At 41.2% G+C, this 25,264-nt stretch overlaps 7 protein-coding genes across 7 annotated transcripts; 4 read left to right on the forward strand and 3 right to left on the reverse strand.

Moving 5' to 3' along the window:
• Positions 1–1,208: 1,208 nt before the first annotated feature.
• On the reverse strand, positions 1,209–4,096 carry LOC147878083 (uncharacterized). Its single transcript, XM_087372436.1, has 4 exons — positions 3,908–4,096; positions 3,406–3,719; positions 2,224–3,290; positions 1,209–1,471 (listed from the first exon to the last, which is right to left on the reverse strand). The coding sequence occupies exons 1-4, from the start codon at positions 4,094–4,096 to the stop codon at positions 1,209–1,211; spliced, it is 1,833 nt and encodes a 610-aa protein (XP_087228562.1).
• Positions 4,097–5,626: 1,530 nt separating this feature from the next.
• On the forward strand, positions 5,627–6,710 carry LOC147878084 (protein-ribulosamine 3-kinase, chloroplastic-like). The gene is made up of 3 exons (XM_087372437.1): positions 5,627–5,656; positions 5,703–6,366; positions 6,475–6,710. Exons 1-3 carry the CDS (start codon positions 5,627–5,629, stop codon positions 6,708–6,710), a joined length of 930 nt encoding a protein of 309 aa, XP_087228563.1.
• Positions 6,711–9,245: 2,535 nt separating this feature from the next.
• On the forward strand, positions 9,246–11,534 carry LOC147878085 (MFS-type transporter FVEG_12626-like). The gene is given in 6 exon segments (XM_087372439.1): positions 9,246–9,353; positions 9,658–9,760; positions 10,072–10,700; positions 10,702–10,829; positions 10,861–10,998; positions 11,000–11,534. Coding segments are annotated over 6 exon segments (1,641 nt in total).
• A 2,588-nt stretch (positions 11,535–14,122) lies between these two features.
• Positions 14,123–14,643, forward strand: LOC147878086 (uncharacterized). Its single transcript, XM_087372440.1, has 2 exons — positions 14,123–14,212; positions 14,281–14,643. The coding sequence occupies exons 1-2, from the start codon at positions 14,123–14,125 to the stop codon at positions 14,641–14,643; spliced, it is 453 nt and encodes a 150-aa protein (XP_087228566.1).
• A 141-nt stretch (positions 14,644–14,784) lies between these two features.
• Positions 14,785–18,739, reverse strand: LOC147878087 (MICOS complex subunit MIC60-like). The gene is given in 6 exon segments (XM_087372441.1): positions 14,785–14,829; positions 14,875–16,003; positions 16,084–16,288; positions 16,291–16,350; positions 16,353–16,508; positions 18,652–18,739. Coding segments are annotated over 6 exon segments (1,683 nt in total).
• A 322-nt stretch (positions 18,740–19,061) lies between these two features.
• Positions 19,062–22,380, reverse strand: LOC147878088 (ABC transporter G family member ARB_01379-like). The gene is given in 9 exon segments (XM_087372442.1): positions 19,062–19,138; positions 19,141–19,297; positions 19,354–19,542; positions 19,545–19,617; positions 19,619–20,790; positions 20,792–21,523; positions 21,525–21,643; positions 21,646–21,999; positions 22,002–22,380. Coding segments are annotated over 9 exon segments (3,252 nt in total).
• Positions 22,381–22,672: 292 nt separating this feature from the next.
• Positions 22,673–23,569, forward strand: LOC147878089 (peroxiredoxin PRX1, mitochondrial-like). The gene is made up of 4 exons (XM_087372443.1): positions 22,673–22,805; positions 22,861–23,042; positions 23,091–23,385; positions 23,436–23,569. Exons 1-4 carry the CDS (start codon positions 22,673–22,675, stop codon positions 23,567–23,569), a joined length of 744 nt encoding a protein of 247 aa, XP_087228569.1.
• The last annotated feature ends 1,695 nt before the right edge of the window (positions 23,570–25,264 follow it).

Consider the following 25,264-nt stretch of genomic DNA (forward strand, 5'->3'; position numbering starts at 1 on the left):
TCCCAGATCCAATCAGTAGATGCTGTTGAAATCAAGAGAAAGCGATCGTTGGGGCTGAACAAGAGCTGATCAATTCCATCACTGATCTTGAACTCTGTGATACCTTTATAGAATAACATCTTGTCTGACTCCTGGTTTGGAATCTGAACTCTTCTCACAAAAACTCTTCCTGATTCATCAGCAGAAGCGATATACCTGCCAGAAGTTGACCAAGTTAGACCATTGATTGCCATATCAGAGACATGGCTGGTAATCAATTTTATTTTCTTTCCCGCACTCATCTCGTGTATGGAGACAGTGCCGTCTTCTCTTCCACAGCAAAAGGCATAATCTAGTGGAGAGCAAGCTATTGCAGTAATGCATGTAAACGAGGCACCAGCTGTAGAGTGTGTCTTTGGCTGCATTGTCCATGAAGTCTCGCGAGACAGATTTTTTTGTTCATCTGCGTCAAGAGTTTCAGCAGGTACAAGCACTTCTGGCTCCCAGACATTCACGATAGATTGTCTAACATCATAAAATCTTCTGCCTGTAGGACAGAAAGCAATATCATCGACATTAGAATCTGATTGTAAGCAGTATATTTCTTGATCTTTATGAAACATGGGTCTGGACCTAGTATGATCTGGTAGATTGTATACCTTGATATTGCCGGTTGCATCATAGGTAAGCAAATACTTGCCACAAGGACTGCAAACAAGACCTTTTGCACCAATTCGGCTTTCCGTGTGTTCATTATAGAATGGATTCCAACAGACTAGAGTGGTGTTATGATAAAGAAGATAGACATTCAGTCCATTTGGATTAATCACCTCCACCGGGTGAAAAAGCATCATTTTCAGACATTCCTATCTCCTCTTTTAGGACATATCTATTGAAAGTGGTTTGACGTTCCATATCCCATATTGTGACTGGCCTGTTTCTAGATCCAATAATCAAACTTTTGCCATCTGGGCTGAAACTCGCAGCTTTGAGGCCACGATTAAGACTACTGTCATCTTTCAATACAGCATCAAAAGTTTTTGGTTCTTCAGAAGTTCGCCAGTTTTGACGCACTACTAGATGGTCTCTATAACATACCAACAACTCATCGTCTTTGGAACCAAAGGAGACTGCCATATACTGATCTTTGCTATGTTTTTGAACAGTTCCGATATGACGACCGTGATCCATGCTCCATACTTTCAAAGTACGATAGCCAGCAGTACAAATCAAGGTACCGCTCTTGTTGATAGCGATCCTTGTGACGTATTCTTCATGGTATAGTCTACCGGCGTTTCTTCACAAGTTTCTGCTTCCCAGACTACAAGACATTTCGCCGAAGGAACAAGTGCAGCAAAAAAGTCTGAAGATGCAATCAATTTTCGGGCATAAACTTCTTGTCCAAGTGAAAGCCGTGCTTGGCAGTGATCCCAATCTATGTTAGAAGGACTGATCACAGATATATCTGGATATCCAGCTGGTAATGTTTTGGCTAACATAGATTTGGAGGGGACAAAATGGAGGAATATGCTTGTATATCGCGGATGGATATTCTAGTAAATTGCTACCAAATTTTCTGACCAGCTTGATCAAGTCAATTGCCCATTGACTTAGAACTTCGAGTTTTGCCATGATATCTGGCGCACAAGGTCCTCTGATCCTGCTTGATCTACTTGCAATGAATGCTCGTAGATGCTGAGCAGTTTTCATGAGTGCCTTGAGATCATAAGCCAGGGCCAAGGTATGGATCCAAGTTTGAACATCTTGCTCAAAAAAAGTCAAGAGTGGCATTTAGCATTGTCTCTTCTTCAGGATCAGAGGACCATAAGTGATATGCCCAAGATTTAGCAGCGTATAGGAGAAAAGGGTCTATTTTTTCAGTGGCCATAACGACAGAATGTGGATATTTGCCATGCTCATTCTCTAGAGCAAGCAAAACTTGCCGCCAATTGCGAGTTTTACTAGAAGATAAATATTTGAGGCAAGTAATTGCCATGTATCCGTTTGCTTTGGAAGCCAATAGGGACTCAAATGTCTGAGGGCCGTGATTTATCAAATAATGACGTGCAGTGCTATGGACCAGAACCAACCTTGACTCATGAGAGATACAAGGTTTGATCAAGGCTCCACATACATCTGTGACAGTATCTTGTAGACTGACTAGTCCAGGAGTCTCCACACATAGAGCATTATCTAGTCCTCTGATAGTTAATGGATGAATAGAATAAGTAGCCCATATCAAACAAGTGATCGCGAGTTCTTTCCGTTCAGTATCTTTTTCCTTCATGATTTTCTCCATCATTCTGGCATATAGTGGCATCATTCCTGAATGGAAACTATTGAGAGTGTCGTATATTTTATCGGACCTATACCAGCTTTGTGTAAGATCTTTTGTAATAAGTGCAACCCATAGGAATACTCCCTCCGATTTTGACAGTACATTATCAACGATGTTATACGGATCTGTGACGCGTTTTGGGATATTTGCTAAAGTTTTTTCAACAAATTTGCGCATGTCATCCTTTGTGTCTTCTTTTTGGAGACGATATACCGAAATCTTCACTCTCAATGAAGATTGATCTTGTGTTGCTTGTCCAAGTATCTCAGGCATCTCTCTTCCCACCAAAAGAACCTTTAACCGGCTCCCAGAATCTACCTTTTTGAGGAACTGAAATAAGTTATGTGCCACATTAGACTCGGCTTCGTCAAGGCCATCAACGACCCAGTAAAGATTTTTTCCAATATATCTGCTAAATAGCGCATTACAAAACACCTTATCCCATATTATTGATGCTGACATACTAGAAAGAGAGTTCGGGCTCGAGTTTTTGATTTTTAACAACGCTGCTCTGAATGCAGATAGTTCTCTTGCTAATTGAAACGCTAAAGATCGCAGTAAATAGACAGTTGATCGTTTTGGTTTTTCTGAAGAATTAAAAAAATGGCACTGGCATGATGTATTACCAGAAACTTTTCGTAGATAATCAACTATGACCGAAGACAACACAGACTTTCCAGTTGCAGGACGCCCGTACAAGTAAAGAAGCTGCACTTCATCACTATTACTGTCAGACATCCATTCTTTGAAAAAGGGCCGCTCAAAGATCCATTCACAACTATTGTCTGCCACAATAGCTAAGCGAAGACGCTCAGGATCTTCTTCGATGCTTGTAACGTCAACACCAAGGGCAACTGCAAGTTGAGCTAGTTCTGCTTCAACATCGTCGTCACCATGTTCTGGGAGCAGCTGTGTCATTTGTGGGGAAAGCCTATTTATTTCTCCGATGAGGACATTTTTGACGTCTTTGTATCTAACATCATCTTTGTCTATGAATTTACAAATTTCATGATGGTCCGCAACAACTGGAACAGTTGTCTCTTTGGGCAAGTCCAACACTCCTGAATATCTGTCAACCATGTACATACCGGAAGTTCTGAGAGTTTTCGTAGAAACTGAAGAGGCGGAGATCTCCACAGACGTCTTTGAAATCATTTGTAAGGCCTTGAATAAATGGATGACCTGAATCTAGTTGTTTAACATAATCTTTCCCCATTCTTAGACTCTGGAGACCCATTGACAGATACTGAGCTCCAGTACCACCACGATGTGGAGTGGAAAAGAACATGATCGCTTTGGCCTGATCCATTAGTCCAGAAAACTCTGTATTGTTTTTACTCATGACATAGGCTCGCTTGATTACCAGTCCTCCCATAGAATGAGCTACGAAAATTATCGGAAGCTATAAATCATGAAAATTAGCCGAAATGAATCGATAGTTGATATTATTTAGAATGAAAAAACCTGAATGATTGATTTTAGTTATTCCACAACTAACAAGCAAATGAGTTTTTGATAAACAATGAACTGACAGAACAATTTTAAAGCAGGCCAAGATTATTCATGAACTTGAGGTAAGTCACTACTTACTGTCCCTATAGAAGGATCCCCTATGGATTCATGTTTCAATTTGAACAACAAATCTTTCGCAAAGTCGTCGATATTCAATGAATTCGAGGACCCTGAGATGGGAAGCCGAGTACCCAAAAGTCCAAACACGAGTTTTAGAGAATTTGGTATCAGTTGCAAGCCATCCAGGCCAGAATTTTCGACTGTCATGTCGCCAGGACCATGATTTTATTGAACCGCCCCCTAATCCATGAATGAAAATAACATCACAAACAGGTTTCGTAGGGCTGCAACAAGAACCAACCCCAACGGTTGTGTATGGGATTTGTATTTGGAAATAGATGAGAGACCATCTGAATACTCCATTGAAGAATGAGAGCGGCCAACTGGATTAGAATCTTGGGAAGAGATATTTTGAAATGTTTCACACTCATTCATAGTTTCTGCTTGTGAGAATGTGCGGTCATTACTCATTACTCTTCTAAATCTTTTCAACTGTATAATTCGCAAGTGTCATTATTATCTTCATCTTTTCAGTCACTTTAACTTACGAATGTCTCAGAATCGGATCCATCCATGATGGTAAGTTCCTTCAAAGGCTTGTGCTGAGATTCAATGCATAAAAGGAGAATGTAAAGACAGATTATTATCATCCAAGGTTGATATAAAATTCCATCATTAAACCAGCATTTGGCCAATACATGATAGCGAATGACGCGCCCTCTTAAGTTAAGCTATTAATGTAGTTCGTCAATATTCTTAAACTTAGCAAGCTCACCGAGCTCACCGAGAGAACCTGTTTTAATAAGAACCAATGATTGTAGACAGGTGAAGAACAGTGAGGCGTGCCAGCATAATTAAGCTGCATAAATTTGTGAGGCCAGCCTGGAAAAGCAAGAATCATGTTTGCCTGGAGAAGGTTTGACTTGACTCTCTTCATCAGAATTTCCCCATTAACCCAAGAGAAGATTTCATTGATCGCAATGAAAGCATTTTGTAAGTTTTTGAGGAGCTTACATAGACACGATCGGATCACTTCGATGGTTACACAGCCTTATATGTTTTATATGCTGTACCGTATAGTGCAGATCCTATTCTGTGATATGACGTCTTGAGGTTGAGGAGATCATGATTCAAATTTGGGCGTAAATTTCTCCAATGATTGATTAATTGAGAAAACAAAAAGAAATGATCATCACCTGGTTGCCTTCTTTCCAAGTTCTTGGGCTTAGCTTTAATGCTAAAATATCCCATGGAATTTAGGAATACCATCTCATATTGAAAATAGAATCTCGCGGCTGTCATTTATAACGCTTTGTCGGTAAAGCAGACCAAAGAAATGCCAAAAATATGAATGGCTCACCGATTCCTCTTTCGAGTGGGAGTCAGACTCCTTCAGGTTTTGTTCATGGCAATCCAATGATACCTGGTAAATCATAAGACCTTGATCTTGATAGAAAGGTTATGCTAAGTTGATCAAAAAGGTTCTCGGCCATATATTCATCCTCACTCACTTAATCATGGGGCACCTACTGAATCTATCAATCCTCCTGAGTTGGGCGGAGAGTTTGAAGTTGATGATGCAATTAGAAAAGGTAACATTCATCTCCATTACAAAGATGATAATCAATGCTGACGAGTGATAAGCCTTACCTGTCAAAGATAGTAAACTGAAACAATCATGTCATTATGGCTGTTCTTTGTGGAGCTTGACCGCGAAATTAGATGTTGACCTACCAGATGGGCTCGGAAGATAGCTACTTTGTCAAGGTGAGTGGCGAAACTATACATGAGATCTTTTATTGAAGCATTATAGGTTGTGCCATATGAAGATCCTGGAAAACAAATGTGTGAGGGACAGTATGAATCGCTCAAGGCAATTCACAATATCGTCCCAAAGTTTGTCCCATATCCATATTTCTGGGGACCGCTGGACAAAAAACCTGGGTACTTTTTGCTAACTGAATTTCGAGAAGTTGGACAACAACCACCTGATCCTCCGGGACTTACTCAGAAACTCTCAGAGTTACACAATAAATCTGTTTCTCCAAATGGCAAGTTCGGATTTCATGTGACCACTTGTCATGGAAATCTTCCTCAATATACAGAATGGCAGGATTCATGGAAAGTGATGTTTACAAAGATGCTAGAACATGCCATGAATGCTGATGAACAAAAGCATGGAGAATGGGAAGAGTATAATGCTTATAGAAAAATACTCTTTGATATTGTAATTCCTAGACTTTTGGAACCTTTGGAAAGTGGTGAAAACAAGGTCAAACCTTGTTTGATTCATGGAAATCTTTGGGATGAAAATTGCGCTGATGATATGTATACCGGAGAAGCATTTGCTTTTGCTCCAGGTTCCATGTATGCTCATAATGAATATGAAATGGGATATTGGAGACCGATTCGTCATCGTCTGAGTCATCGATCATACTCTCGTGCATACAAGAGAAAATTTCCAGTCTCCGAACCAGGTAATCCTATATCTTGTTTTACAAGAAAGAGCTAATAAAATTGCACAGCCAAGGATTGGGGTGACCGGAATTTGTTGTACTCCCTAAGATGGAATACAGGCTGTTCAGTCATTGTTGCTTCTAGTGGTCAAAGAGAAGCTGTTTTTGAAGACATGAAATTGCTATGTAAAAAGTATTGTCCAGAAGAGTGCAGGTTGATACATGAACAGTTCCATGATTTCGGGGTCAACAAAGCATACACTAATTCATCCGCCGGCTCTGATCACGAAGACCTAGAAGAAGAATTAGAGGAGGAAGATGAGGAAATAAATGGAGAAGTGAACATAAATGGCTTCCAGTACTAAGAGAATAGTATTCCGGACCAGCAAGTAAATGGTGCAGCATTCCAGATACCAGCTCAACTCGACTGCATCAGAAAATAGTGAGTGAAAGAAGAACTTTAAACTCAAAATTGTACAATACTTTTTCAAAAGAATTTTCAGAAGATAGCTGTGATGAAATTGAACCCAAGTCTTGTGAAACTCGTAATGTGAAGTCAATGATTCCAGACAAATGGATGGTACACTTGTTTGTTCTCAGTCCCACATTGCGGCTCCAAAGGTGCGACCATTAGTCGTTGATTCATATCATCTCATACTTACCCGCAAACATCAAGATCTAATCCGTTCTGAAATGTAAAGAATAATGGTACTACTTATTAAAAAATATGAGGCGTCTTATGTGTCATGGTAGCTTACAGTTGTAAGGATGAGGGAAAGAACAACATCATCGGTAGTCCTTGATTGGAGCGTTGGTGGCAAGGCACAATACATCCTTGTGTTTAAGGACAATTGATAACATTGTTCATGAATTGAAAACCGAAAAACGACAATTTTCTCAAGTTTCTTCAAACTTTTCTGTATGATAGAGCCTGATGAAATGCCCAACTACACCAAATACAAAAAGTCCCCGCGGTTTATCTAGGAGTTAGGACTATATGATCAGTCACTTTTCATCTCAACCCACAAACTTTGTTCTAGGCTCTTTCTTGTATGGAATTTCAATTTTGTGCATCGAAGAATCATTAAGCAGCACCAAAGAAAATTAGTTGATCTTCGTCTTACTGCAGCTTATGGTATTCCATATGAAGTCTCAATCAAACACAGTGACAGCAAACGCTGAGCAAGCATACTGTGATCAAAATTGTGATACATCAAAAGTTATTGGTATACTAGGAGGAGGGTATATTGGATTTAGCACAGCTGCCCACTATGCTCGAAAAGGAATTCAGTCTGTCATTTATGACATTAATCCAACTCAGGTCCAACGTGTAAATCGAGGTATTCTCGAGCCAAGTTTCGAAAAATGGGTTGGATTTCCTATCAAACAATACATTGCAAACGGATTCATTCGAGCGACGAACGACATAACTGAGTTCTCTGGTGCATCTATCAAAACATTTTTTATCGCGGTTCCCACCGAGAAACATGGAGAGCCCGATATGACCATCATTGAAGCAGTAGTCAAGCAACTTGCAGAAATGTCACCAGATCTTTGTATTATAGAAAGTACTGTTACTCCTGGCCAAACGCAACGTCTTGGTGAAAAGTACAAGCTTCCTCTTGGGGTAGCTACTAGACGAGATTGGTTCGCAACAAGTGACAAAAATTTGGAAAACTGTGTTCGAGTCTATTCTGGAATAACTGATGATATTTCAAGACGGATGGAGGCTATTCTCTCCATTGTCTGTCGGCGACTAGCACTTGCTAGTTCTTGTACGGTGGTTGAGTTGACAAAATGTCTTGATAATGGTATCTTTCATGCTGTGGCCATGTATGCTTCACAAGTGGCATCATCATACCCCGAAACCAATGTTGCAGAAGCACTGGAACTTGCAGCTACACATTGGCGTCTGGGAAACCACGTATACTTTCCTTCACTGGGCACAGGTGGACATTGTGTCCCTCTGGCTAACAAGTACCTAATCGATGGTGCTAAATTTCCCGAAAAGTTGGGTATAGCAAAATCTGCCATAAGTTTTGACGCATCAAACCCGTCTGATGTTGCGGAGTCGATAAAAGATCAGCTTCAACCGGGAGAGAAAGTGGCAATCTTAGGTATTTGCTATAGAGGAGATATTCCAATTACCATTGAATCGCCTCATTTAAAGTTTGCTTTAAAGCTAGATCAGTTAGGAGTCTCTGTAGGCATCCATGATCCGTTCTTGAGCCAGAAAGAAATGGACCAGTTTAAGAATGCCAATTACATCAAATTTCCGCAAGATCTTGGTAACTATAAGTTAATATATGTTGGGTCGAACCACAATGTGTACAAGGAAAAAATTTACTCTGTCCTCGCATTTATGCGACCCGACCAAACTATTCTAGATAATCAGGGTATTTGGGAACCTTTGAAGGATAGTGCAAAAGATCTTGGAATTAACTATCATCGCGTTGGAGCTTCTGGATGGATTTCAAATGGACACATAGAGTCCAAAAGGTTAGGAAACGGCAATGGACAGAGAAACCCCATTCAAACGAATCAAAACGGAAATAGCAATGTTGTTTTTGGAACCAAGTACTTTAAAATTCGCTCTATTCCAGACCCAAAGCATGTATCACCAGACCCATATTATATCCTGGATCGACCAGATAGTGTCACTGTGATAGTGACAAGCGCCTCTGGGAAGTGTCTCCTTCAAAAGCAATATCGAGCTCATGTGGATCTTGACTCTTGGGAATTTCCAATGGGCGGTATCGACAAGGCTGAAACTCCACAAGTAGCTGCTAGAAGGAACTAAAGGAAGAAACAGGTCTAGAATGTTCCAATATTGAACAAATTGGCTGGTATTATCCAATTCCAGGCTTTCAACTCAAAGAACCTTTGTGTTTAATGCTCAAATGGCAGAAGATGAAATGGCAAAAGCAGTTGCAGCTCACTCCGAGGGTATATCCGCATTTCGAATTGAAGACATTGAAAGCATTCATAAAATGATTGCTACCAGTCATGTATTTGATGGATTTACGTTGGCCGCCTTTACAATTTGGCAATCGAAGAGAAAGTAACAAGTCTGGTAATGGCTTTGTTTCAGGCGCCCTGTAAATGCGCTTGAATGCGCTTGAATGCTCTGGGCCTCTTCTCAAGCTCTAATGATGACACGATAGAGGTATTGAATGTGCTCAACAAAATACAATAGCGTACTTAGTTAGATTCAGACTAGTTGTCAATATGCTGATACCATACAAGGTAGCATTGAAGAATTTTCACCCCAGAAACGCTTTTCTTTAGCTCAGTGTACCAACAAATTTTCAGATTAGAATATCAGGTCTAAATTACATCACAAACACTGGGAATCTGATCTATGATAAAATAGGAAGCGCCAGTCGGGCTCCTCCGAAGCACACAGCTAGGATCGGTGCTCTCCAGTTCGCAACCATTTTAGTGTCATAAACAGCCATATTATCGAGTAATCAGAGTCACTCGATGCTAAAAATTTGATATCTATCGAGTAAAAGATATTCAACAATCGTGTATAAGAAGAGCCATGGCCTCATTCAGCCCAATGTGTTTGAATTTGTTTTTATCATCATTCAAGAGAATAAGGAAGTTTTCATAGCATATAATATCAAACCTTAATTCACAAAAGCAAATCTTGATTTACACGAGAAAGTCTAACTCTATATCTATTTCTATCTACCCATACACAAATGACATCTTATTTCACAGGCACAGTCGCAGGGCCCATCGAACTCCCCGTAACAGCCTACCACCACCACGACGTCGAATCACTCTCCGACATCTCCATCTACTCGACCCTCAGCACCACACACACCAACACCGGTTCCAAACCACAGCTAACCATCACCAAAACCCGTTCCCGTCCACAGCTAGAACGCAAACTCACCTCCACCGCCTACCCAGAGGGTGGCCTGCAAGCATGGTCTGTAGTGCTGGGTGCATTCCTCGCCATGCTCGCCAGCTTCGGCTTCATGGCCAGCATCGGCGTGTTCCAAGAGTACATTGGGCAGCACCAACTTGTGCATCTTAGTGCGGGCGCGGTCGGCTGGATCTTTTCAACGTACGTGTTTTTGGCTTTCTTTGGAGGACTGCAGGTTGGGCCGGTGTTTGATATGAAGGGGCCTACGATGCTCCTTGCGGCGGGCACAGTGTCACTTGTTGCTGGTATCATTTTCATGTCATTCAGTACCCAATATTGGCACTTTTTGATCTCCATCGGTGTGCTAGCGGGCGCAGGAACATCGCTGATCTTTACTCCGGCTGTGTCATCAGTGGGCCATTTCTTTTTAGCCAGACGGGCGTTGGCAACAGGTATAGCAGCAAGCGGCGGGGCCATGGGGCGGCATCATCTTCCCTCTCATGTTCCAAACACTCATTCCAAAGATTGGATTCGCCTGGTCATGTCGAGTCCTGGCACTCATCGACGCAGTCCTATGCCTGTTCGGAGTTCTCCTGGTCCGCTCAAACAAGATCATCGAAAAACACCACCTCCGGTCCAAAGTCAACCAGAGGAATCAAAGATTATTTGCCCGACCTACGCATCCTCAAACGCGCCTCCTTTGCGTACACTACCGCCGGTGTGTTCTTCATGGAATGGGGCCTCTTCATCCCCATCGCTTACCTCGCCAGTTTCGCAACTCAGAAAAAATGCCATGAGCTCTAGTTCGGCATCCATATTGATCGTGCTGCTCAACGCAGGATCCGCAGTTGGGCGCTTCTTGCCCGGATTCTTTGCAGATCGCATCGGCAGATTCAACTCCATGATTGTGCTTCTTGTCTTCTGCGGGCTGGCTGCACTGGGACTCTGGCTTCCTGCCACATTGATTCAAAGTCAGACTGCTGTGCAGAGCATGACAATCAGCTTTGCCTTGCTCTTTGGATTCGCTAGTGGAGCAAACATAAGTTTGACGCCCGTGTGTGTCGGCCAGTTATGTAGCACTGGCGAATATGGAAGATACTATGCTACTTGCTACACCATTGTGTCTTTTGGTACGTTGACTGGCATACCAATCGCTGGACTGTTGATCAAAGCTTGCAATGGTGGATACCTAGGTGTAGTGGTATTCACCAGCGTTTGCTATGTAGTTGGAACATTGGCTTTTGTACTCGCAAGATCTAAAGAAGTAGGATGGAGAATAAAAGAAAAGAGTGGTGCATTTATCGTGTTTTGACTTTGTACTGCATTGTTATGATTTTATGTCATCATTATTTTAGAGCATATTATAGACCATAATTTAATATTTGATAAGTAATATCAATTTGTAAATGGTGTTTATGCAACTCGAGTGACAGGGAATAGAATTCTTATCATTATCTGCTAATCACGTAGAATTTTCCCGAGACACAATCACATTTTCGAAAGAATTTGTCCTCATTTAGACAGAACCTCAGCCAGCCAGTGTCCAAAAATGTCAATCAAAGTCAAAATCTCTGGATGTTTGAGATTCATGTCAACAAAGTACAAGCATTTTCCACAAATGACAGCTCAACACCAAAAAGGCTTGAGTCGGTGAAAGCTATTTTCAGTATAACAACATGTCGATCGAGCAATAATGGGGATGGTCACAAGCAGATTGCCCCAGAACACGGCATACTCCGTAGCGCTGAAACACCAGCAAGCCACCAAAATGATGTGAGGGAAAAAGCTTCCTTCGGCAAAATTTGTCGTGATTGACAATGCGAGGTCCAGAACTTATGCAAAGCTTCACGCGACTAAGGGAAAACGACGGACACAAAGTCCCAAAGACCACCAAACCGCATGTTCGAAGAAAATTGCGATCTTTGCACACCCTTATCAAACGCGGAGACACTTTTTTGGTCAGAAATAGTTAGAATGTTTATTCTAGACCTCAGCAGAGACAGGGGATTGGGTTTTCAGCTGGACCAAACCAAGCAATTATTTCCCTGCTGGCCCTGTTCAGCCTTGTGCCTTGTGGAGAAAAAGCACCGAAAAATTTGACTTGGCCTCCAATAAGGTGAGGCCCGCTCCTACACACGGGCTGGCTGCCGAAAAGGAAATTGACCGTGCCTTTGTTGATCCCTGAACTACACTGCAGCCTTGCAAGTCTAGGTCGGTTTTCAATTTGATTTTCGAGGATAGAATGGCTTTTGGAGCTTAGCTTCAAGGTAATTCGAAGAGAGTTTGATGCTCTATTGAATGAGAAATGTCACTTTTGCAGTTATCAAGCACAAAAATGAAGATCCAAGCGCCTTTGAGATGGGATTGTCTTTGCATGTTCTCCTCGCGTCAAAAGTCTATTAGAGATAGCCACTTGATCAAAAAAGGAAATCGGTTCAGAGGTGTGGCAGCTTGAATTGAATCAGGTCCGATTCTCGTCTCATGCCTATCGCATTAAGAACTGAACAACATCCCATGGCTTGCACGGCTGGCTTTCTTCTGTTTCTTTTTTGAAAGGTTTATCTACTTGCATAGCTTTTTTCTAGAAACTATTCACTATTTCCCACAAACCATGGAAAGCGGAAGGAAATTCATTCAATCAATTATTTCTTCGCGATTGAGTAACAATCAAAGTAGGATGGATTCCAGACCTACCACACTCTTTGGCACAGGAGAGCAGTCATCTGTTACAGGTACCGCATTTGAGCAGTACCAAAACAATGGCATGCAACAAACTCAACCAGTTCAAGTTGTTCACGCTCACCATCGAGTTAAGCCAGAACTTGTTGAAGCCAACGATGCGCTGGCTTCGTTCAGAACGCTTGTGGGTATTGACAATGCCCCAGCATTGAGTGGTGACGCGTTTTACTTCAACCGAAAGGCTGAAAACATCGGTATCTATGGTCGTGTGGTTGAAGCCGAAAAGCTTGCAAAGGGCAAATATCGAACTTTTAGTTTGCTGATCAATATTTGCTTGGGTGCTCAACTTGTGGTTGCTGCTGCTTTGACAGCATTGGGAGCAGGAAATGGTAAGATCCAAGATTGTCTTCAGAAGCAACGTGCTAAATTTTACCCATAGGTCCACATGGTCTCGTCACAGCATTTGGAGCAATCAACACTGTGATAGCAGGTTTCTTGACCTATCTCAAAGGTTCAGGATTACCTCACAAGCTCAAGTTTTACGAAAACCAATGGACCAAAGTTCGCGAGTACATTGAACAACGCGAGAGAGAATTCTGTCGTGAAGGCTGCAATCTGAATGTCGACGAAGAAGTTGCCGCAATTGAAAAGATGTACGACGATGTCAAAGGAGACATTGAAGTCAATACCAGCGAGGGAGTTATGAGTGTTGCCCAGATGAAAGGAGGCAATGGTCAAAATCCTCAAGCTCCTCCAACTCGCCCTGCCATGTCTCGAGCTGTCAGTGGGTATGGTATGCCACAGCTCCAATCTTTTCCAAGTGCGAATCAACCATATACTGGTGCCAATCAACCAGCTCACCAATATCCAACGTATCCAGAAAGAAGTTTCAGTCCTGGAAAAGAAAAGGAGAAAGAAGCTGGACAAATAGTTTGAACGCGTTTGATAATCATGTGGGTTTGGCGTTGTTTGTGAGCGAATGAAACGGAATTTTGTTTTCTAGTTGTAATTTAATGATCCTACTGATAACTACTTTTTCCTTATGAAAATCGTCTTTAATCTCGATGCTACCTTGATTTGATTGATCTCATGTCAAAACACCAGACGAGAAGTTTCGCGGGCACTAAACCAAAATAGGCTTGGCTCCATTGAAGCTCCAGCAATATTCAACAAAACACCAAAAACTCATTGAGCTACAAATTCAACCACTTTCGTCCAGCGATGTCTGCCATGGACATAACTTCAGACCCCCAAACCGACGAAGCCACAACGGCAACCAACCACATCAAATCTCTCGGCGACCTCAGCCAAGTACGTCGCATCATCCCTCTCCTTCACCTCCCCCATCATCACGCCCAGCTAACCACCAACTCCCACAGGAAGTTCCCAAACTGCTCACATCGGCCGGCCATGCCATCTCGCAACTGACCACCTCCGCCTCTACCAGCAACGGTGCCCACGAAGACAACACTGCCGAGGAAGAAAACGAAGACGACGAAGCGCGCAAAAAAACGTTTGAAAGCCATGCAACCGCCTACTTTTCGACGGCCAAAATGCTGCTGAGCCGGCTGCTGGAAGAGGTGGGCGCGCTGGAAGATGCGGGCATTCTGGAGACGAGGGCGCGCAAGACGGCGGACAGTGACGCTGCTGTTGTGGATGTGGCGTGTCTCAATAGTAGACGGAAGGATGTTAGAGTTGGAAAGGTGGAGGAGGGGGTTAAAAGAAGCGAAAGCTTTTATTGAAAGTCAGGAGGATGGAGATAAAAGGGAGGAGTAGAGTGTAATGAATATCATGAATTATGTTTGAGTAATGACTAAAGTCAAAGAAATAGAAGAATATCATTGTTTAATTTACAGGTCTATGGATCGTACTTTTTTTAAACTCTACTCTACAAGCAAACTCCTTAATCTAGCTTCCGTTGAGATGACCTGGAATATATTAGTTAAGAATTCATACTCTGAGAAAACACTTACATCTAGAGCTTGTTGCACTTCCAAAACCCTTCTGGACTCTGTCATCCAATCTCTACTTAGAACTTTGGCCCAACCATGTAAAACATTCATTTCTCTAACAGCATCTTCAAGATTTCCTTCTTCCAACAATACTTCAGCTCTGGTTAAAACACTCTCTACATCATCTCCAATTGGCAATCCATCCTTTTTGAACATGACTTTGCTCAAAACATAGGAAGCGGCTAGACTAGCAACACCAGCATTTTCTGGTAAAAGAGAAGCCTTTCTGACTTCTGTAGCAACTCTACGGAATCGATCAACAAGTTGAGCTGGAGTAGAGATACCTTTTTGATAAGCTGATGGATTGATGGAAGCAATTGCTGCATTGACAATGGTATTGTCTTGAGCAACTTCTTTGAGAGCTGCTAGTTCAGCAACAAATGGTTTTGGTCTATCAGCTGATTCTAATGATGCTCTGACTGCTTCTACTGCTACCAAGAGATGTTGAGTAGAAATTGTAGAATCAACTACAGCATTCCAGTCTCCAGTAAGTTTTTCCAACTCGGAAACTGTACTACTTAATTCATCAAGCTTGCTAAGACGGCCATCTCTTTCTCCTTCAACAGTCTTTTTAACATTTGATGAAAAGTCTTCTTTCAAGGCAATAGACTGCTTCAAAAGTTCATTCTTTAATCGCTGTTGATATACATCATTAGCAGATGCAAGTTCTGACTTGAGTTTATCCTCATATGCTGAAGTAATTTTGGACCGTTCACTTTCGTATTCTTCCATCCATCTCATTTCCATATCTTTCATTTCTTGTTCTGTTCTTTGAACAAGTTGACGAGCAGCTGTATCGAATTCAGTATGTAAGCTTTGAATCTTATCGTCTGTGGCCTTTTTCTCTTCTGCTCTCAAAGTTGCAACATCTGAGATGATTTTGCCAAGATCTCCCTTGGCTTTTTCTATTGTTGATGCATACTTTCCAGATGCATTATCAGCATTGATGACTGTGATGATATCATTCAAAACCTTGACAAGGTCTTGTACTACAGGTTCAGTAGCGTTTGAAACATTGATATTGTCAATCAATGTAGCTGGTTTTGGTGGAGGAGCAGGCTCAGATTTAGGAACTTCCTTTACTTTTGCGGGAAGCTGCAGAAGCCGGCTTACCTGGACCAGGTTCACGATTGACAGTCCCAGCGGCAGCATGTTTGTGGATGTGTTTCTTTTTCTACAGCATTTGCATGACGCCCTTTGGATGCAAGATCACTTGGGTCAATCTTGGTGGCCGTTACACCAGCTTGACCAGGTACAGTCACTTTGGCTTCTCCACGAACTTGAGGATGTAATCTTGGTTCTGGAGTTGATTTTCCATAAACTCTTTTGCGATATTCTCGTTCTTCGAAATAAGCTACAGCTTCTTCTCCAAAAGAATATACTCTGTAAAGAAATCATGCCAATTGTCTGAATTCAAAGCATAGTAAACACCTGACCGTATCCAAGGACAGACACAATTATGAAGTTGACAAGAAATCGCCTGAATCTTCCTGTTTTCTTGACTGGAAGTGGTGGAGGTGGTGGAGCTGAAGTGGAAGCTGTGATTGGAACTGCTTTTACTTCTTCTGGAGTTGGAGGAAGTTTTGGAATTGTAGCTGGTACAGGATTGGAGAAATATCTTCCGGCTTTTTATCTGCAAATGATCTCTACATACGGTTAGTTTCCATCAAATTCTTTTGTAGTCGAGACAATAAATGCAAGCTACTAGTATCAAGCTTAAAACAGAGAGATTCAACGTACAGCATAAGCCGGAGCTACTTGCAACAATCTTTGAGGCCTCCTAGACACCAATGGAGATATGGCTCGGCCAGAAGCCCGAATCAAAGCTGGTCTCAGCATTGAAAGCACCTAATTCTTGTCAATTGAGGTGTATATATGAGACTCTAATGCCGTTATATCATAAAGCATGTAGAGATTTAAGTCCGAGGTTGACCCGTTTTTTAGGGGTTATCATTGGCTTTAGTACTAGATTTCATCCGTGCCAAGACGTCAACACCTTTGGGATGAGAAGTTCAAGGGTGAATGGCAAAACAATAAATGTCCATTTATAGTTAAAGAGAATTATCGGTAGGAAAAAGGGTTAATGGTTCAAAAATCAACTTAGACTTTGATTCTCTTTAAATCAAAATTTTCTAATGGTAATGATAATAATATTTTGACTTGAGACCACCTGAAAATGGCTCTCCCACAGTCTCCTAAACTTGCTCGTTCCAAGTCAGGCTTAGTACAAATTAATCATACTCCAGATGTTCAATTTGGTTGTTGTAAGATAAACTTGTGGTCATGTTGATGATCCGTTCTAATCTGTATAGGTCATTTGGAATCTTTCTATAACCATGATGAGGCTAGAAAGACATGGAAGACTCTTGAATCTTATTATACAAAGATTCTAAGATGTATAAGAGAAGAAAACCCTTTGGTCTATCAACATTGTTACGTTGATGGCACTAAGACTGACACCACAACATCTGTTAGACCAACTTGGTTATGTATGCAATGTACATCTATATTTTCAGAAGAAGCACGTGCCGAACATTTTGCCAAAGAAACACATTCATTCTGTAAGTGGTTTTAAGTTTTGCAATCATTATGGATTAACAAGTTCAGTTGTATCATCAAAAGGTGGATGGATTCATTGTATGAACTGTGAAGACCTGGTCTTTGATCCTCAACTTGAAAAAAATCGAGAAGCAGGAGGACGAAAGAGAAAGCTGGATGACTACATCAGTCCAGACGACTATAAAACCATTGCAGCCAACGCAAATCATGTTCCATGCAGAGCCATTGGATTACGAGGCCTTCTACAACATGGGTAACACCTGTTTCATGTCAGCCGTTTTGCAGTGTTTAATCCACAATCCATTGGTGAGAGCTTATTTCCTAGGTAATGGCCATAACAAGGACACCTGTGAAATCGAATTTTTGCGTTTCTTGTGCCATGGATGAGATCTTTACGGAGTTTTATACTCTAGAAAAAACAGAAGGCTTTGGGGCTGTCACCATGCTTATGAACACATGGAAAACTGCCGAAGCCTCTCATAGTGGGTTAGCTGGGTATGAACAACAAGATGCTCACGAGTACATGCAATTCATGTTAAATTCGATGCATGTCACCAATGGTGGAAGTACTGAAGCAACCGCTAAGTGCGATTGTGTCATTCATGAAATCTTTTATGGAAAATTGCAGAGTTGTATGACCTGCGATACATGCAACAAAAGAACTGCTAGCATAGAGCCATTTCTGGATCTATCATTAGATATACCTCAACAGTCTAAGAAAAAGTCTGAGGAAAAGTCTGAACCTACTTTACGTTTGGAAGATTGTCTGGAAAGATTTATTCGTGGTGAAAGTTTAACTTATGCATGCCGACAGTGTAAGACACAACGTTCTGGTACTAAGCAGTTTACTCTTTTACGACTTCCTCACACTATATGCATTCATCTCAAGGTAAATTAACTTCTGATCGTGACTTTTACTAGATGACTAACCCGTGATAGCGATTTTCTCATTCAAAAGACAAATCTTCAAAAGTCTCCACACCAGTCAAATTTCCTCTAGTGCTCACACATGATGCCCTACACAACACTCTACGTAGACTCAGACGAGTTCATGAAGCACGTCAACAAGCACGACAAATCCTCCCAAGTCAACGGCGCCACCGACTCCAAAACAGACACTGACGCCAACAAAGCCGCCGCGCCCGTCAAAACCAAAGCAGCCTACACCAACCTACTAACCATCCCCAAAACCCAGTGGCCCATCACTTCGCTGGCCTACCATTTGTCGGCGGTGATCGTGCACAAGGGAGAGATCAACTCGGGCCATTACATCAATTATGCACGTGAGGAAATGAGTGGTTCCTGTTTGATGACTCCAAGGTGGTTTTGGTCAGTGAGGCGGAAGTGCTCAAAGCTGAGGCTTATCTTTTGCTGTATGTTTTGGCTGATCAGGCTCCTTGGGTTGTTTGAATTCAAAGGCCCTAGTCGTGTAAACTGCTTTTCACCATTGATGATATTTTTATGAATCAATCACACATTGCATATCAAAGCGTACATGATCGCGGATAGAATACCTATATTCGTGATATCTAAATAGTAATATGTACATAAATATAAACATAGCTTTGATGAAACACTGAGAGCATTGCTTATCTCTTCTCTATCAATAGCAAGTGCATAGCAGAGTAAGCCAGCAACAAGAACACTGCACAGAAAACCCCAACAAAGCTGCATCCATTTCCAGATTATTGTTGTTGAAGCCGAAAGTAGTCAAAATTACTGCTCCGGGAACTTCAATGTCCAGACCGTACTTGTGATCTATCAGACGTAAAGGAACAACTTCGTTTACGATCAATCCTTCGAATCCATAATGGAAAATGGACAGCTATATGAAAGTTACGTTAGCGTGGTCGGTGAAACAGAGTATCAGTCATGACTTACGTATTTGAGCCAATTGGCGAACCAGTGTACTGTTTCTTGGTTGAGGAGGAAACCAGAGAACAAAAGCGAAAATAGAATGACCAAACTTCCTACCAAGTTGGCTACACCACCATCTTTGAAGATGATACCGATGAACAAACAGATCGCTGCAGCTGCCAAATTGAAGAGTTCCAAAAAGAGGGATAAAGTAGAAGAAATTGTTGAGCTGTCGCAGTAAGACCAGCCATGGAATAAACGATTCCACCCATAATTAGAGAGGAATCATCGAAGTGGTACGATATCGAAAATGACTTTGGCTGCAAAGTAGGAGACTGGAGAATAGTATCCTTTTGCTCTTTCTCGAACAAATAACAGACGCTCGTTTGAAAAAACTGTCAGTGAGGTGAGAGTTGAGAAACCGAATAACGCCAAAAGGAAGAAGAATAATCCTAAACGATTTTGGAATCCTGAAATGTTGTTTTCAATGTTGAAATATAAAAAACCTAAAAAGACGGCGAGGACAATGGCTGTGGCATAATGTGTAAGCATAAGCATTGGATTTCGATAAAGATTTCTCCATGTACGAATAGACAAGATGTAAAATTGTCGAGCCACACCAATCTTTTCAAAGTTTGAAAATGGACTACTAGTGGTTCCATTACCGTTGACGGCTATAGATGGATTATTGTTACCGTTTGCAACATTAGCGGAGGAAATTGCAGCATTGAGATCATCTTGAATACTTCGAGCTACATCTGAATCTCGATAACTGTTGATCAAAATATCCAAGTTTGTTCCAGTCAAGTCTTCTGCAGCAGGTAAAGTGGCATCTGGTTCATCGTTCGTTGAATGATCCTCACTAATTCTGGCATTCAACGATGGAAACATTTTCTTTCTTGAGAAAAGTTTTGCTTCTTGTTGTTTTTTGACTGACAACTTTCTAGCAGGCACGGGACGACTTGATGGAACTGCAGCAGAAGAAGTTTCTGCGGTATTGTCTTCAGTATCTCCACCACTTGTAATGGAAGCAGTCGTTATAGACTTGACACCTACAAGACTACTTGTTCGAGTTGATGGATGGCCTGGTCTGAAGAGCGGAGCATTATCTTCTAGAGATGGATGTGAAGTACCAGCATGCATTGTTAAATCAACAAGATAGTCTGCAATGTTGAAACCTGGTGGACAAGAGAAACCTACACTGTCAAAGTAGGATTGACAAGTAGAAAATGGACCAGAATAAACAGTATGACCTTTTGCAAGAAGAACCAATTGATCAAACAATGCAACAATGTTACTTCTAGGTTGATGAATAGTCAAGACAATTGTTCTGTTGTAATTTTTTGCAAGTGTAACCAAACTTTCAACAACATTAAAAGCATTATAAGCATCTAGACCACTAGTTGGTTCATCAAGGAAAAGGATTGAAGGACTAGTGACAAGTTCACAAGCGATTCCAACAACGTCTCTTTTCACCTCCAGAAATTCCTCTACCTCCTCCTTCTTCAGAACCGATAAATTGATGACGAATATGATAAATGCCCAATTGCTTTTCAACATCTTCAACTCTTTGAAGTTTAGAATCCATGCTCATTTCTTTCGGAAGTCTGAGTATAGCACTATCGACAATCGTTTCATGAACTGTGAGAGTTGGTAGCAAAGTATCATCTTGATCAACAAATCCAATAACATTTCTGAAATCATCATCCGTGACTTTTCTCCATTGATATATGCTTCTCCCAGAGACTTTACCACGTTTGTTCTTTCTAGCCAGAATGTCAAGAAAGTTGTCTTTCCAGCTCCAGATGCACCCATTAATTGCCATGACTTCTCCTGGATGAACAGATCCTTGAATATCAAACAAGATTTGCTTTTCTTTGAGAGTATATGAAACATTCCTAAAAGCTAATGCAGCTGGTTTATGATCAACAATGGATCGTTCAGAATCTTCTTCGTCATCAGATAGATGAATAGGACCCCATTTGTTTGCACGTCTAGATGCCCACCAGATGATAAGAACTACAGCAACAATGAACAACGAGGTACCAGCGATTATTGCAGCTATCAAAGTGGTGTTGACTGTCTTTTCTGGTTTCTCATTGCCAGGTAATTCGCTAACATGCATACATTCACCAGAATGACATCGTAAAAAGATCTTCTTATCACCAAAAACAGATGATATCAAATCATCCATAAGCTGGTTCTGAAAACTCACTGCGGTCATTTGGATCACCGCCAGCAGTCTGTTTAGTAGTAAAAGAAGCTGGACCTTTGATGGACTCATCCAGAAATTCCGAGAGATCAATACTTCCATTTCACCACAAAGCATACGTCCTGGTACACAACGACATTTGATATTTTCGCAAGCATAAGTGGTAACATTTCGAGTATCTTGAACATCCATACCAGCAGTACAAGTGTCCAAAGCACAATAGAAGGATTCTTTCTGGTCTACCCAGAATTGAAAGTTGCATGTTCCTGTTGCATTGTTTTCACTTGGATCCATGGCGTCTTTACATGAAAAGGTAACTTGAGGAATTTGACCATTCAGTTGATCCAGGATTTGTTTATTGATGACATCGCATTGTTGATAATTTTGTTTGACAACCAATCCCCCTTTGTAACAAACAGCTCCATCAGCTTGGTCTTCTGGAACTGCAGGACCGCAGACTTATCAGAGGTACAGACATTGCAGTTGATACCTTCCCAACCTTCGTCACATTGACATTGTGCACCTTCTCGAGGAGGTCTATCGACAGGATTTCGGTAAAGGCTTCCACAAAGCGGATTTGTGCAATCATCTCCACCCCAACCTGGTGGACATACACAACGACCATTAGACGCTGTACAGTTGGCAAACTGATGACAAGGAAAATCATCCAAGTTACAGTTAAAGCATGGAGGACATTCTGGAGGTCGAGGCGCAAATATGGTCAAGGCAGGATCGTCGAAAGAAGACTTGAAGATGTTGTTGTTGATGATACTCTGTGATGTAGTGGCCGAGGTTGATGATGCTGTTATAGCAACGAGTATCAATTTTGCCCAATACATGATTGAAAGCAGTTGACAACAATAAAATCGGGCTCAAAGTCTATCAAGTTGTCATCGTCGGAGGTCAGGAGAAGAATCTAAACGGAGAAATGAAGGAAGAGATGAGGTCAAGTTCGTTGTAATTGTTATGCCTAAACAGGCAAAACAACTCAAGCTATCTATAGACGCCACGAAAATAGCACTAAACTTTAGGTCCAGAGCATGCGCATCATTCACTATTTAAAGCCCCTCCATGTGATTTTTTAATGGTAAAACAACACCAATTACGGAGTACATTATACATACAAAAATGATGGCGTTGCTATTTCCAAGACTAGCTTTTAATGCTGGAGTAAAAGGCTCTGTAGTTAGAACCATTCCTAGTTTCACTAAAAGATTTGTTGGTTCTCTTGGTGAACAACCTCGTCTTCGTCTTGGTTCAGTAGGTATGTGTGAAATTTGGATATGAAAAGACATCTTAAGCTTAATATTCATGTCAAGCTCCAAACTTCAAAGCACAAAGTACCAAAGGAGACATTGATTTCCATGATTACATCAACGGAAGTTGGGCTATTCTTTTCTCTCATCCAGCAGACTTTACTCCTGTTTGCACAACTGAACTTGGTAAATTTGCTCAATTAAAAAATGAATTTGAAAAACGTGGTGTTAAGATGATAGGATTGGTATGTTTTATTCTTATCAGTGATCCAATACTGATGCAATGAAATCAGTCAGCAGATCCACTTGACTCTCATAACAAATGGGTTTCAGATATCAATGAAACTCAATCTACTGATGTTCAATTTCCAATTGTTGCAGATCCAAAGAGAGAAGTTGCATGGAAGTATGATATGTTGACTGAAGATGATATGAAAAAGCCAGACATAGCTTTTACTATTCGGGCTGTTTTCATTATTGATTCCTCAAAGAAAATTCGGTTGACCATGCTTTACCCAGCCTCTACTGGAAGAAATTCTAGTGAAATTTTGAGAGTGATTGATAGTCTACAAACTGGTGATAAGAAAGGTATTTATTCCTGTGTCCGAAATTCGATAACAAAGTCTAATCATCAATAGGCATTGCAACTCCGATAGATTGGATTGTTGGTGATGAAGTTATTGTTCCACCGAGTGTAAAAACAGAAGATGCTAAGAAAAAGTTTGGACAAGTTAGAGAAGTAAAGCCTTATCTAAGGTATACCAAGATTTGAATTTCCCTTTCATGAATAGACCATCAATAACCATTAGAGAAAAACAATCAAGCATTCATTGGATGTACTTTAACTCCTTCAAAAAGTTGAGAAGCTTTTGTATTTGTCCATTCTGTCAATTTAGGTAACTTTTCTTCTAGAATCTCTTTGGCCCATTTATCTGGCACTTCTGTTGTCAATATCAAACTCAAATATCCGATGACAATAGCATCAAGTAGACCTGGTTCATCTTGACTTGATATCCACTTGTTTTTATTCTGAGATAACTTCTTTTCCATAAAAGTTAGTGACTCAACCACTCCTGTAGTAATAGCTTCCAATCTCATTACTTTTTGAGCAACATTCATGGTCTGTTTTCGAAAACCAAATAGACTCACACCTGGAGTAGATACCGAATCAGCTCCACCTCCTTGTGTTGATATTGAGTTTTGGGATTCCGGATCCTTTTCAATGTCAGTTTGCAAAAATTCAGTTCCCAAAGCTTCAGTTCTTTCGATAGCGGCCTTTCTGTGTGCTGGTGGCACAGTGTAAATTAGCATACAAAGGCAAAAACTTTGTATAAGCATGACGAGTTGTTGCAATGTAGTTTGCATAAGTCACGTAAAGATACAAATCAATGATTCTAGACAAACCAGATATGATTTCTGTAGCTAGACTACATAAAGTTATCAGTACTTGACCATTTGGCGCATGACAAAGAACATACGCAATTGTGTCGGCCTTTTCATCTTTATCTGCTGAAAAATCTAAAGCATGAGACTTGAAAGAATCGCAAGAAAGAAAGTGAGACCAATGCTAAAATGATGGACGATGATAATCGTTGAGAACAAGCACAAATGAAAGCTGGGAAATTTCCGTCCAGAGTTTTCGAGGTATCCCAAGATTCTTTGATGGAGTACAAATCAGAGGGAATACCTGACAAGCGTAAATATGCTATGGCTGCCAAACAGGCCCCATTTATAGATTGATACTTAAATCCATCACCTTTTGACCAAACGTATAGAGTCAAAATGCTCTTCTCTTTTACTTCAGCACTCATTTTCGACACCAATTAGAAAAATTATTTGAACATGGTCAAAAAGTGTTTAGTACAGCAAATCAGGAGCATAATGGTGCCAAGACACTAACCCGTTTACGATTCTAGCGTATATGCTAAAGTGGACGAAAGCTCTCAAAGTCAAAACAACACCAGACAAACCTCCATTTAACCAGCAAACGACATTTCTCCAATTCTCCACCGACTCTCACGCCCAGGATCAATGTCAATCGATCAAAATCATCTCTAATCGCGTCAACCTACCAACATACGCGTAAGAATATTCTTAACGCCCACAGCGCAACGGAGTTATCGTACCTCCTCCCCACTTTTTCACCACTCTGACTACCACCGCGCACCGAATCGCGCTGGACTCTTCGATAAGGTGCCTCGATATCTACGCTACATATGCCGGACGTTCTCACCCACCGAGCACCGCTACATCTTTTAGACATGTCGGCTGTTCAGCGGCCTAAAAGGAAGGCTGCAAATCATATGACGTTTGATGATTCCGAAACAACTGCTCCAGCAAAGAAAAAGTCAAAAGTTCAGGATCAGGAAGAAGTTCAGCCCAATGATGCGAGGACAAATGGTAGAACAGCAAAGAAATCTGCTGGTGAGCAATTCGAAACGCACAAATTGGTTGTCACTAATCGAGT

The sequence above is a fragment of the Dipteris shenzhenensis genome, unplaced genomic scaffold (assembly GCF_047967505.1).
Source record: "Dipteris shenzhenensis isolate YYH24624 ecotype China unplaced genomic scaffold, Dip_SZ_1.0 scaf0578, whole genome shotgun sequence".
NCBI classification, from domain to species: Eukaryota; Viridiplantae; Streptophyta; class Polypodiopsida; order Gleicheniales; family Dipteridaceae; genus Dipteris; species Dipteris shenzhenensis.